At 38.6% G+C, this 14,513-nt stretch overlaps 1 protein-coding gene across 1 annotated transcript in view; it reads right to left on the bottom strand.

Moving 5' to 3' along the window:
• The window catches only part of NALCN (sodium leak channel, non-selective), a 252,896-nt gene that overhangs the window by 99,509 nt on the left and 138,874 nt on the right, over positions 1-14,513 (bottom strand). Inside the window, exons 12-14 of the mRNA XM_009288261.1 lie at positions 12,175-12,366; positions 4,795-4,932; positions 705-779 (exon numbers count right to left, since the gene is read on the bottom strand). Of these exons, the coding sequence (XP_009286536.1) occupies positions 705-779; positions 4,795-4,932; positions 12,175-12,366 (405 nt within the window). The remainder of the gene's footprint in view (positions 1-704; positions 780-4,794; positions 4,933-12,174; positions 12,367-14,513) is intronic.

Genomic DNA, 14,513 nt, shown 5'->3' with positions numbered 1-14,513 from the left:
ACTGGCTGGGCATTGGTTGGCGGGTGGTGAGCAATTGCACTGTGCATCACTTGCTTTGTGTATTATAATTATTATTATTACATTATTTATTTTATTTCGATTATTAAACTGTTTTTATCTCAACCCCTGAGTTTTTCTCACTTGTGCTCTTCCAATTCTCTCCCCCATCCCACCGGGGGGGGAGGGGGAGTGAGCGAGCGGCTGTGTGGTGCTCAGTTGCTGACTGTGGTTAAACCACGACACTAGTCCCCTCTACCGCTTCCTGTCTGTGGACCCTTGCCAGTACCCTCCCCTGCAGCGGTTCTATGGTGTGCTGATATAGTATCATATAGAATCATAGAATGGTTTGGGTCAGAAGGGTCCTTTAGAGATCATCTAGTCCAACCCCCCTGCCATGGGCAGGGACATCTTTCACTAGATTATAAGCAAAAAGACGACCTAGCTGTGATTTTAAAATTAATTAAATGACTATCTTAATTGACTTTCATTGAATATTTAAACCAATTTCTAAATCTCTTTTACAATCTCAATTTCTACCTCACATTGTGTGATGGTCAGCTATCTAACAAAATACTACTGTTCTCTTCAACATCTACTGTTTTGTTCATTGTGATGAAGATGTTTCACATCTTTTACCATAAAAACACCAGTAAAGTAATGCTTTATTGAAACTACCTCCAAGCACAATAAAAATACATTCTTACTTGTTTAAGTTTCTTCAGATCTTCATCAAGTTCCAGGTTGTCCAAAATGACAGCAACAAACAAGCTGAGTAGAATCTATAAAACAATTGCAAATTATTTGTTAAAGCTTGTCTTATTTTTCTTAAGAAGTACTATGAAATGACATGGAAAAATGGGGGCCCTACTGATGTAAATGGGAGTCTTGCCTTTGACATCTGTTGAACTAATATCACCTGCTACTATATGTCTGCTAGCCATTTTGCAAGTAGCAAATTGTTTTTTAGCTTATCATACAATTATTATATGAATTTTAAAATTTTGAATTCTAGGTTTTATGACCAATGCATTACGTATGTTTAATAATATATCCATCAAAATGTATTTCACATTGAAAATTTAATTCAAATTAAATTCATCAGAAATAATTAAAAAAAAGAAACACAAAGCAGAATCCCAAAACAGCTTGTAAAGCTAAGGTGCTTTTCAATTAAGGTGTGAATTTTTAGCACACAGGCCACCTAATACTAATTTACTTTATGGATTTGCTTAATGCTCAGATTGCCTCTGTGCAAAGTAGCTATCTCCACTTTGAAAGAAAAGTTAGCTGCCTCACTGTTTGCATGCATCGGGAGCCACAGTATAGGAAACTCATGCACTTTGATTTACTATACATTAAATATTGTGTAGATATGTCTCTAGGAAGAAGAATCCCAGGGGAAGAAAGTGTGTATCAGATTATCATATTTTCCTTGTGTAGAGATACTGACCAGAGGCCAAAGAAGCTGACAATGTGACTGATATAGCTGAGAAGGAGACAGAACTAGGAGAGCAAGGATGTAGGCGAGAGAGGATACCACCATTCAGCATATATCCTCAGGCAACTTACACCTTAAGGCAGTAAATTTGTATACACATAGCTTTACAGCTGTCAGCAACTGCCAAGGTTTTAGTCTCTGAGGTTCAAGGCAAATATCCTCAAACATACTGAGCTCCTACAGGCAAGCACCAATTTCCTAGAGATATCAGAAGGAATCTAAGCCCTTTTAAAAGAGTTACAGGCCTAAAATCTTTCTGTGGTCTTGGACCACTGAGTGACAACCAGAGCAGACATATCTGTCCACCACTGTTGTAAATGAAGCGTTAGTTTATCTGTCATTCAGTCACACTGGAAAATTATTCCCCACCTATATGGAAGATGAAATTTAAGTAGCTTAGTACACCAGACAAGGAGTTTGGAACTCATCTATTCCAACGCAGATGTCTGCATCTGAGTTGGGTGTCTGGACCTCGTTCCAGAGCAGGATTCCCTTTCCCTCCATGAACTATAAAGGTACAGAAGACACGGGAAGGACTCCCACCCACAAATTTATAAAATGTCAGTGTTCAGAAGAAGAAATGTTCTTTTAATAGGAAACTGGCTTTAGCAATACGTAGGAATTTCCTGCAGCTCTTAGAAAAGACATATTACATATGCCACACACTTAAACAGTACCTCATACACTTTTCAATGATCCGACTACTATGAACAGTGGAAGTTAAGAAGGCCTTCAGAATGGCAAAGCAAGATAGAATTCTGATAAAATACATAATCCCTGGCACAAACTACTTCGATCCCTAATTGCTGATGAACAGTTTTGCTATCATTCTGTCAGCATTTTACAGTATGGTGTTTTTCTTCTTCAGATACTTTCTACAGTCTATGATACTCCAGTACCTGCAGCTCAGACCATAGTAGTTAGGGAAGTAAAGTTCCACATGAAAAAGAAGTATAGTACTCATTAAAAATATCACCACTTACAGCCTTGCTGCTTCATGCACAGATAGGTATCAAGGCATCAAGACTAATTAACTCCCTTCTTTTTTTCGACAAGAACCAAAGACGCTGTACCACAAAAGAAAAGTTAAACGCAAACTTGTTATTTGTTTAACTTCCTCCGCTGCCATCTCAACTAATAACAGGCCTTGCTTCCAACAGAGGTTTTGTTTTTTGAGCTTCAACTTTTCTTTCCTCCCAATGTGAAACCTATTCATTTCTTTCCAAGGCTCTACAGTCTGCTTTGCCAAATGCCTGCAATTATCACTTCTCAATTCTAATCCTCCCCCCTCTTCTGGCTGATGAAAGTAATTTCTTCATTTGACTTCACTCTTGTTATTCACTGAGGGCTGTTTATTCTTCAAACTCTTCTTTTTGGTTTTAAGAGCAGCCCAACCATTTTCATGCTCCTTTACCAATTCCACATTATTTTCTTTCTTTAAGCTTCTTTTGCCTCCAAACAACTCTGTCCCACATCACTTTTCTCTTCCAGGGTCTGAGGAAGATCTTAGAACAGAAACTAACAACTTTGTAAGGCCAGGTAATTCTGCAAAGTTATCTTAGTAGAGTTTCTTCATCCATGTAAAATTTGCATAGGTGAATGAGAAGAAACGTGTACACTTATGAAGGACCATGTACTTAAATGCAAATTCCCTGTAAAAGGACTGAGGATGGTGTATAGAAAAGTGACTTCGCTCCTAGCAAAATAAGTCCTTTGAGTAAACAAATGGAGAAGTCCCAGATGAAACATCAAGCAGAATACTAAAACTGCTCTTACAGCTAAGTTACTTCTCAATTAAGGTGTGAATTTTTAGCACAGAGGCCACCTGGCAGTAATTTACTTTATGGACTTGCTTAATGCTCATCTAAGAGATAAAAATGGATTCCAGTTCAGACAATGTTCTTGGCAAAGAATCAGAAAAACAGCAATAAGATTCTCTAACCAGTAACTGCTTTCAAATCCATGACCAAACCCCACTTCCTTTTTGCTTTCTATCCCCACTTCCCAAGGGGTTTTAAAGATCACTTCAGCAAGAAAAGTTGCTTTTCCAGACCCCAACGACTCCTCTGACACTTGCGAGAAAATTACATGTCCTATATTTCTGCTGATACATACCTTTGTTTGGCTTATACTTCAATTTGGTTAAGAAGCTCTGAAAGAATCAAATGACCTTTACTGCCATTTATAAAGTGGTCGAGATTTCAACCCATGTAAAGGAACCGTCCACAATTACACTCTGATCATAGAATCATAGAATCATAGAATCATAGAATCATTGAGGTTGGAAAAGACCTCTAAGATCATCGAGTCCAACCGTCAACCCAACACCACCATGCCCACTAAACCATGTCCCTAAGCGCCTCATCTACACATTCAGTCTTTAGAAGTGAAACAGGACAGATAACAAAGTAAAAAAAAGCAGATGGGAACTGATGGAGATTGCATCAATACAGTTAGTACCTTACATAAGTAGACAGCTGAGCAAAGAAAGAAAATGTAATGAAGAAAGTGAAAATATGAGTAAGTGCACCAAAACCTGCAACGAACGCAAAATACAAAATGAGCAAAAGTAGGAGTGAATTAAGGGTGGCTAAAATGGTTATTCCCCTTACTGTGGTATTTTCTCTGTGTTGGTGTTCAAAATACAGTACCAAGCCCTTATTGATATAGGATATTCAAAAAGCTGTTTCCCTTACCATTTTCTCTATACAAAATTGTAATCATCCCATTTGAGATGCATAAAGATATGCATTTAGATATAATCCCCATTGCCATTCATGTGCAGGAACTGTATTAATTCTCATCCTTTTATTGCTTGATATACTATCATATATTTTCCATGCATTGATTTGGCATTAGACAAAAGGAAAGCAGTGATTTCTAGTTAAGAGTTTGCATCCTGAGGCTTTACATTTCTCACTTTAATGACTGTTGCAAAGGGAATGCAGCGGAAGTTGAGGAGACCATTTCTACATGATAAATAAAAGCACTTGCTTCACTCTGCAATCATCAGAACTGTGAAGGTACAAGACAGTTAACAATTATATTATTAGTCTAGCAGTGTGACTTGGATCTTATGAAGAACACCACCTCACACCAAAACAAAGGCTCACCACCTTATGCCACACGGCTGAAGGGTAAACTCTACCACATCAAAGAACTAATCCTAAAGCCCTCTATGCTGAAAACAAGCACCACAATTAGTTTTAACTAGCTGAGAAAAATATGTAATACAAGAGCTATGAGAATAGTTCAAAACAAAGAAAAGCACAGCACGTTTGCAAGTCAAAACTTACCAGAGTAGCAAAAAGATGATATAGTATAAAATAAATGGCAACTACTGGTGCCCACATATGTCCTACAGCATTCAGTGTCTGATCCATGACATCCACCCATCCCTCCTGTGTGAGAATCTGAAACATTGACATGAACGCCTGCAATAAAAAGAATTACAAACGTATTACCAATTCACAAATTATATTAATATGGTTTTATAGACACGTTCCTCAAGTTGATTTAGCAGAGCAGAACACCTGTTTTGATTTTGTTTTTAAATCTTAATAAAAAAATGTATTTCAATTTGTAAAGTCAGGTGAAATGCTATTCCATAGATAAAGGAGAAATAAATAGTTTAACCTTTGACAGAACTGTAATCTGCAACTTGCAGGCATAGTCCTAGCTCCATTAGCTCATATGAAGCGCTTTTTGGTTTCCTCCAGGGCTGACAAAATAGGAGAAATATCCTGAGCATCAGAGATCATAATTTTGAATGTTATACCATATTCTACTTTTGTGATTATGCTTATTCTTTACTGTTACCTCTCTATAAATATACCTATAATAAAGTGTTATAATTAAATGTGACCATACATTTATGTTACCTTAACAGCAGAAGCATTCTAGGCATTCCACAGAAAAGACTAACCAATACAAGGCAAGATCACAGTTCTTCCACCCATTTCAGTCAGTCAGATTCTTTCCCTACACATTCAGTAAATAGCGTTCTTTGTGGAACTGTTCCTGTAACATTTTCAAATCCCTTTGGACCAGTGGTGCATGTCAAAAATAGAGGGAATAATGGAAATGTTTCGACTGTCTTTAGTGATAGGAATATATGAATTCAGATAAGCCCTAGAACCCAGACGTCTTAGACCTTTGAAACTCCAACTTCAGCGTACAGCACAGACCAGAATCTAACTCAACACGACCAGCATGTGAGCATGACATGCACATCATACACAGACGTTGAGGACTGTGCCCTGCCTCAGCCACAGAAGATTGACTACGGTATCAAAGTGAAGTGTGGATCTTGATAATCCTAAATCTCTCAATGAGGCCAGACTGTTCCACAAGTTTCTTTTGCTTTTGCCTGACATCAAAAGTACCGTCTTTCTAGTCAGCAAGGATCAAAGCTGATATCTTACTGAAGTTTAATACATAACAAAAAAGTGTTAGAAACTGAAGACATTAACAATGCAGCTTCCGGATAATAGGATTCCTCAAATTCAAAATGATGATACAGTGATAAAGACATATTTGTCTATGCTCTGTGTGCCTGACACCCCCAGCGATAGCAGATTACCACAATCATGCGCTTGGCACAAAGAGGAGGACTCTTCTTGCCACATCCATGAGAAAACAGTACCTAGAGAGCCCTTCACATCAACTTACCCTAAGCCCAAATGCATGCTGGAAAAGCTGAAAACATGTAGATATATAAACTTATGTGCTTGAAAAACAATAAAATGGGTTCTAGTTAGTTTTTAAAGCTGCTAGCGAAACTAATGGGGGGGGACGGACTTCAAGTTTGTATTACTAATTTTAACTACAGGCAAGTACTTTGCTTGGGCTCCTTATCAAGTTTGCAGAGTTTTCAAACAAAACAATGTCTTCTCTAAGCAGTTTCTCCCAATGCAAACAAGACCCTTAAGGTTACACCCACACCCTTAAGGGAGTCCACTCCAGGCTGTGATTTCTACCCTGCAGTGTAGGCCAATTTACTCTAGAGCAGACTGTCCATGTGCGTGCATATAGCACTTGGTTCTGCACCTCCTCCTGGCCCTATATGATGTTCCTATGGCCATAATACATCATTAATATTTGGTGACAAGGAGCTGGTTCCATCTATCTGAAGTAATGATAAGGATGTGGCATAGCTTGCCACACTAGTGTTTCCGTATTGTGAAATCAAGGGTGTATGCTATATGCTTAAAATTTGAAAGAAGGGCCTGCAAGTGCAAAGCTTGCTGGGGTGGTGTAGGAGGGCTTAGTAAGGCAAGGACAATCTAACCTGGTGCATCTTGTTATTCAAGGCATTGCATAAAAGGCACTGCCTTTTTGGAGTGCCCAGTTGGAAAGAACTATTCCCCTGCCCATGCGCAGGGATTGCCTTGGAGAGAGTTCGCTGGAAGCAGGAAGAAAGTTAACAACTAAGCAGTATCAGTATCAGGAGGCCAGTGCTTGAGCTCAGCGCCTGGCCGTCTTTCACTGACCACTGATAAGGATCCTAAGACTAAAGCTTTTTCTCCTCTGTCCATTATAACTAGTACATATTTTAAAGTACAAAAATTGAATCATGTTGCCTCTAGATCACGTTCAGAGGAAGAACTGTGCATTTTTACTCTGTTATGGGTGTCCCAAACATTTAGCTGCTAAGGGCTTTGTAAAAAAATTGTCTGCTGGCTCTCACAAAAAAACCTACACCAGAATCCAGCTTGGTTTCTTAGTGCTGCTATGTTCGGTGGCACTCTGAAGCAGACAGAAGCATAAACACAGTTAGGCTAAGACCAAGGAGTTTGAGAGCTATTTTTACAGATGCTTTTCAGAATTAAATCACACTAATCAAATTTTCAGAGATGATTAAGCCTACAAGTCCAAATCACTCACAAGAAGTGAAGCTAAGGTGTACATAGAACAGATCAAGGCATCCAAGTGAGCAATCGCACACACTGGGAGATTTCTACATCAGCAACATCTTGACCAAATGTAACGTCCCAACCTTTCCTCTGAACACACAGATCCCACAGAGAACAAAGGCTAGCATAAACTAGAAGCAGCAGAGAAAACTGCTCGCAACTACTCTTCTGTAAATCCTTTATGTCAGCTAAAATCTTCGCTATGTCATGTGTTAGGAGAGCCCAAACATGGGAGCTGGAATTTGCAGTGCCCTCCACTTGCATGTTCCTGCCATTAACTAGCATGCTGCTGACCTGTGGCCAGATCCTCCCCCAGACCTGACCCCTTTGAATTAGTGCTCCCTCACAACCACACATGCAGACTCCTTACACCGCACAAAATTACAGACTCTTATTAGTGATTCCTTTCCTCACAAAAGATCATTATAAGGGTCCTGCAAAAAAACCCCAACAAAACACCAACAAGTGTTATCTAGCTCTTCAAAATACCTCGAGTCTCACCCTGTGCAAAACCTGCAGAGAAGGAAAGATCTGAGATCTTTAGCTCAGGAGAGGCCTTCTGTAGCCAGGGGAGCATGCATGAAACAAGCAGGAACTTCAGCCTCCTTTATAGCTGCCAGTGGTGCCTGAGGGTGAAGAAGACAACCACCCCATCAGTGCCCAGCACTGCTTCTCAGCTTCCCTTCGTGAGGGGGAGGTGAAGCTAAACCAGGCAGTCGCCATTTCCCTGCACTCTGAGCATGTCTGGAGCCAGTGGTGGTCGTACCTGACTGGTGTGTCACTCCTTGCTGAAATATAAGGTGAGCACTACATTAAGTAATACACCCCACTGCTGGCTTTAAAAAAACTGAGGGACTCGATAATTGAACTAGTGCAGCATCCTTTCTTCCGAATCACACTAAATTACTACAGTTCATTGCTTTTTAAAAATATATATTTTAATTAATTCTTTGAGGTATAAAGACACCTCTAATACCATGTTGTGGACCCCTCATTAATACAAGCACTAGATTAATTTGGAAAAGACATTCTTTTAACATCATAAAAATCTAATCTTCCATCTAAAACAGCTGTCCATAAAGAATATAGTTATATAAAATGGCCTTTCAATATAATTTAAACATTTTATTATAACATTAAAGTCCAGTATATGACAAAACATTAGCTTTAAGAAAATACAGCACTGCACAATGAGTATGTGCTTCGCACCCAGCAATCTCCTTTGGAGCAAGTTATTTTTAGTTGAAAGGTATACTTCCCAGTGTTTATTTTAAAATTAATTTGAAATGCAGCTAGCTGACAGAATCAACATCTGTGAAGATGAGACTTAGAGATTTATGCAAATGGTGATTTTCTGAATTAATTTGTGTTATAGAAAAGACTGTCAATTTCTTTGAGTATTTATACCCTATTACTTAATTAGCTGTTTTGATGATGGGTCAAACTACCTTTTTATTTATAGTGGAAGATTGGCAAAGGTTCGGTGGAACATACGAGCCGAAGTGCCAGTTCTGATACCTTGTCCAGCTATTACAGGGGTGGTACCACACAAATTACTACTTACAGTTATAATGTACTTGACTTGTAACTGCTACTGGTCCATAAAATATTATGGGCCAAATCCCAGTGGCCTTATTCATGGAAGCAGTCCTACAATCAGTGGGATTACTTCTGGAAATTAAGGTAACAGGATTTAGGCCAGTGCTGTGAAATGCTTGCAATCTGTTCTACCTGTGTAAACTTAGCTTCTTCTCCTAACGCAGCCATGAGTGCTCAATAACACCCCGGGAGAAGAGTAGCCGTCCTGTAAAAATGTGGCAGTGGCACTGAGATTGTAACTGCATCAGAGAATTAAGACTACATTGTTCAACTTTTTAAATGGATGATGCTTAGGTCGAACTAACATTTCACAACTTAAGCTTTCTCCAAGCTCAAGGCTAGGAGCGAATTCCTGGTTTTGCTGAAGACTGGGGGATTTTTGCTGCTGAGATCAGTTGGGCCTAGCTTTCACCTTGTCTTGACCCATTTAAAAGAGGAGCAGCATTCCCAGCTTTGTAACTAGAGACACCGAGTAGTCCGCACGTGACCCCAAACCCCGAGAGAAACCAGGGCATGGAAGTCAGAGACACTGACAATGTGTTTTGTTTTCCATACAGTGATTTTTAAAATTTCTTAGCAGCCATCTTACACCAATGCCTTTGAACGGACACCCCTCCCCCTCCCATTCCTTCTTTGGGGGGCCCAGCCGCCCCCTGTCCTTCTCAGGGCTCAGTATGTGCCGTCCAAGAAGATGTGCAAAAATAGAGATGGCGGATCGGTTAAAAACAGTATAGCAAACATCTGTATTTTTATACTTAGTATTAGAGAGAAAGCCAGTCCATCTGGGAAGTTGCAATGGCCAAAAGAAGGGTGAAATTTGTAGCCATGGCAACACTGAGCTTGTGCCTATTGACTGTTGTCAGGAAACCATGTGAAAACATGCAATTTAGAGGCATTAGTGAAAGAAGGAGGTCTACTTGTTCCAAAACCCATACTGTGCCTTCTTATAAAGCACTTACGTTTTCAAAATGATTTTAGGTTTTGTCTGTTTCAGTGTAGAAGGCACTTTAATGTACAAACTCAAAATCTAGCCTCTAGTGCCACCATTTTGATTAGTGTGCTTGTCCTCTCTGTATTTATAATGGAAAAAGTCCACAGCAACAGTACTGGCCATTTTAGGTTTGCTCTTCCTTGGGGGTAAGCCCCTAAAAATTTATTGTAGCAAATTCTGCTGATGCAGACCTCACACCATCTCCTACGTTATACAGTAATGCAAGTATTTCTTAGTCACATTTTGAAAATAATACATTCCAGGCAAACCCCAAATTGCGTATTTTATAATTGTCTTATTGTAAACTGATTCAGTGGTCGTTATTCAGAGCAGACAACATCAGCGGGAATGCCCCAATCGCCCCTCCTTTGGAGGGACAGCATCACTCACACCATCAATCACAATTTTTGAATACAAAATTTTCACTGACTCTATTACCCTTTTAAGAGATGTTTCATTAGAAAACTACAAAAAGAAACCACATACTATGAAGTATACTTCTGAACCATTCAATAACGAGGTGAATATGTATACAAATAAACAATAGCTAAAAAATAAGGAGAGACTCTTGCTTCTGGCTACCATATAAAAGTATTAAAAATATTTCCATTCAGTATCGCAGGAACACTCCTTTATTACTGGTAACAGGTCTTCTGTTTTTCCAAAACTTAAGTCAGAAAATAGAAAACAAGTTTGGATATTTTCTGTTTGTAAAAAACTATTATTTACTGGAGTAGATATTTTCTCACTTTTCAAACATGTATTTTAGTATACAGATCTATCTGTTAAAATTCAATATGATAGTCCTTACTGAGGCCTAAATGCCTCAGGATTGAAATGTCCAAAATAATTTAAAACTTTACTAACATCTTGATATATTTTGGCAATGTTTTCCTGCAAGAGGATCTTTCTCAGATACTTACACCAATTTATCTAGTTTAAATGTGCAGGTGCTTGTAAATCTGTCTTATTTTAATTATACTACAATAATTCTTTCAGGAATGTCATTGCCATTTTGCATAAATAATAAAAATAATTCTAAAACCAAATTCCACAATGACTACAAACTTGCAGTTGGGAGTTTTTTTCAGAAGTTATACATGGGAGTTGGGCATACAATATGGTGGTACTATCATTCAATTTAGAGACAGAGGCCTGACTTCGTTAGAAAAGCTTAAGTTTTATTATATTTTTTTTGCTTTCTTCACCATTTAAAAAATGAATTATACTGAATTCTTAATGATCCTACTGGCTGCTTTCCTAAGCACGTTTTCTGAAATAAAAGCATGGTGTTACATTATTCCCTGTGGGTAGGTATTTTTTGTCTTACATTTGATGGCTAGCTTCCCATACATCAAGTTCAGGTTGATAATTACAAATTGTTGCCTAGCCATTTTGTTTGCTAAATGCGTGACCCTTGAGGCTGTCTTATTCATTGTTATTTAATTGTTCCAACCAATGCGCTTTCAGTAAAATAGATACATTGGATAACCAAGCTGGAATGACAGAAACAAATAAATTGTGACTGGAATGAATCCATGTACACTCAGTCTAATCCATTATTAAAGAAATGACAGTATTTTCATTCAGAACAGTGTGCTTCAATAAATACAGTGTGCTCCAATTTCCACTGATTTTCAATGTTCTGTTCTAAATTAATGCAATGCCCATAAATATCCATTATTTATACCCAAAAGGCAAACATTTATTTTGTCAATGCAGACAGGTTTTATAACCCTGTGTAAAACAAGCATTCCTGTACAAATCAAGAACCACTTTCATAACATGAAGATATAAATAATGTGTAGACACGTTTCATTTTGTGGCTAATATTCACGATTGTGCACATGAATCCTCTTTCTGTAGCATGCTAGACTACCATTAAGCCATATGCTTTGTTGTGTCATCATCAGGGTGCATACATAAAATTTCTCTGTGTTCCCTCAACTGCAGAAATAGAACACCTAACCCAAAGAAAAACTTCACTACTGAAGGACTACAGGAAGACTGTTACACCCAGAAAATACAATTCTTTTATCTATGCATATGGAGATAAACTGCTCCATGGTTCTTAGAAGGAAAGGAAGACTGCTAATATAATAACAAATATGATATATCAATGATAAGAAAATAATAACAAGCAATAAGCACTTGATGCTTTTTATACTTGCCCGTGGAAAGGTTGTAAATCTATCCAGTTCTTCCACAAAGCAAAACATCTGTAAACTGATTGCTGACATTACGATTAAAAGGCTGGCAGTAAATACCACCAAACTCCCAAGTTTTTTTCCTGGTCCAAATATCTTATACACAAAATCCTCCAAAGCAGGAGAAATCTTTATCAGCCGAACTACTCTAAGAACCTGCAAAGAAAGAGAAAATAGAACTGTGTTAGTTATTTGATTGTTAAATTAATCAACAACTTTTCACAGGATCAGAGACTTCAAGACAAAAAGGGACTTGCAGCCTTGTAGCCCAGTAAATATCAGGTTGCCACCACTTGTAACAGACCACAAGTTGTGTGTTAGGTTAAGAACACAAGCCCTGGAACCTGTCAGGCTTTGTCTGTACTTATCTTGGCCTGCCTGGAGATTTGTTTTAGATAGTAACAGCAGTTACCTAATGACCAGGTAACTGTTAACCTACTTTGTCTTTTGCTTAGCTTTTTACCATTGCGTGGTGTAATGCTTATTGTTACGTATCTCTTTTTTTCTAACATATAGTAATAACAAGCTGTAATTTTGCATAGAATGAACTATCTATGACCCTTTCATAAAATGCAGCATCGAGGTGTACAGGCATGGGATGACAGCAGAGGTCTTGAGAGTACAGGCACGGGAGGATGCTCAAGGCCCCCAAGGCTATAATCAACTCGCCAATCACCAACAGTCATCACAGAAACACAATTGGGTAAAGCTGGTTTTGGGGTAACAAAGGGAACAAAGACATAGGCAAAACACACCACAGATAATAAAACTGAATGTAACATGGAATTACAGACCAGTGAAGGTTTATAGTGTGTTATCAAACATAAGAACAGCTTCAGGCAGAGGTCAAAATATATGTCTAGATTTAGCAACTGAGAATCTATTGCAGTGCTAGGTAAATTGCTCCAGTTATCATCCCTGTTAAAAATTCATACTTATTCTAAATGGACAGGGTCCTGAACAGTCTTTGAAGAAAGCTCTGCTTTGAGCAGCAGGCTAGATGAGATGAGATGACTTTGAGAGGCCAGTTCCAACCTAGATTTTTCTATGATTCTATGTTTTTTGTTACACCAGGTTACATATTCGCATAAAGAACTGCCAACTCTTCTTCCTGTTGATGTCAGGAAGTCTTTCTCTCTGTTTCAGTGACTCAAGACAAAATCGCTTGGCATTGTGTACCATATAAGCTAGGAAGTTTGGTAGTGAACATATTTTGCTATTTCATACTATATACAACAAGGGAAATTTTGGGTGGCATTTCTCAATATCAGAGGAAACAGCATTGTGTGTCGCTGACATATTTGACACCTCTCAGCATTAGTAGTGGTGGCAGAACTGTGATCGTGTGTGGAACTCCTGACCCATTCACTGCTGACCCTACCTTGAAAAGCCTGCTGACAGCTCTGATCCTCCTATTTCTGCCACTCATGGTGGCACAAACAGTGACATAACATCAGTATCAACAAGAGGCAGTGGCAGCCACAGCAGTTGCTGGAGACAACAGACAGGAGCATATGAGGCAAATGAGACTCTGCAGTTCTTATGAAGAAAAAGAGTCTCTAGCCCGAGGTATTGCCTATATTTCCACAAGAATCATACTGAAAAGGAAAGGTAAGAATTACAGTGCAATTATAGGCTGACCTGATGAACAAGTCAAATACAATTACTGTGCTGCTTTTGGAGAGAAAATAAGCTTGACAGAAGGATATGGTAGTTGTTTACAGAAAGACTTCACTGTACTTTGTAGCTTGCTAATAATGTACACCTTTGCATTTTGCATGAAATTCATCTCCCTAGCTATCCATCAGGTACGCAGAATATGCTAGAATATATCTAGGCTCTACTGTCAAAGGAGGGAGAGAGAGAAAGTCAACTCAAGAGAGCAACTTATTCCAAATGCACACCAGATGCCTTGTGTGAGATGGGATGAGCCTTCACTGTCTTCAGTAGTTAAAAAGGGTCCTAGATACAGAGCTTACACTAGGCAGTTTAACTTTCACAACATTAGAACAAAGTGAGATAAGGTCCTTTCGTTCACATTGGTACCGTGATCACATTACATATAATCTGAGTACATGAAACTGGTTACCAAGACAGTGACAGACAGTGAGATGAGTGAGATTTCCAAGTACTATGAACATATGGTGCCTTCTTACTTACAAGATCTCCTCGCAGTGTAAATGCTAGTTCTGGTGCCATTATTACTAGTTTCGACACTGACCCCAGTAGGGTGAAGACTTCATGCTAGTCAATATTCTGAGTTGTGTTTTAGATAAACTGTATTATCTGCCTTACTTTTTTCC

Source organism: Aptenodytes forsteri, unplaced genomic scaffold, assembly GCF_000699145.1.
Source record: "Aptenodytes forsteri isolate BGI_AS27 unplaced genomic scaffold, ASM69914v1 Scaffold123, whole genome shotgun sequence".
Lineage (NCBI taxonomy): Eukaryota > Metazoa > Chordata > Aves > Sphenisciformes > Spheniscidae > Aptenodytes > Aptenodytes forsteri.
This window is presented reverse-complemented; position numbering and strand designations above follow the sequence as displayed.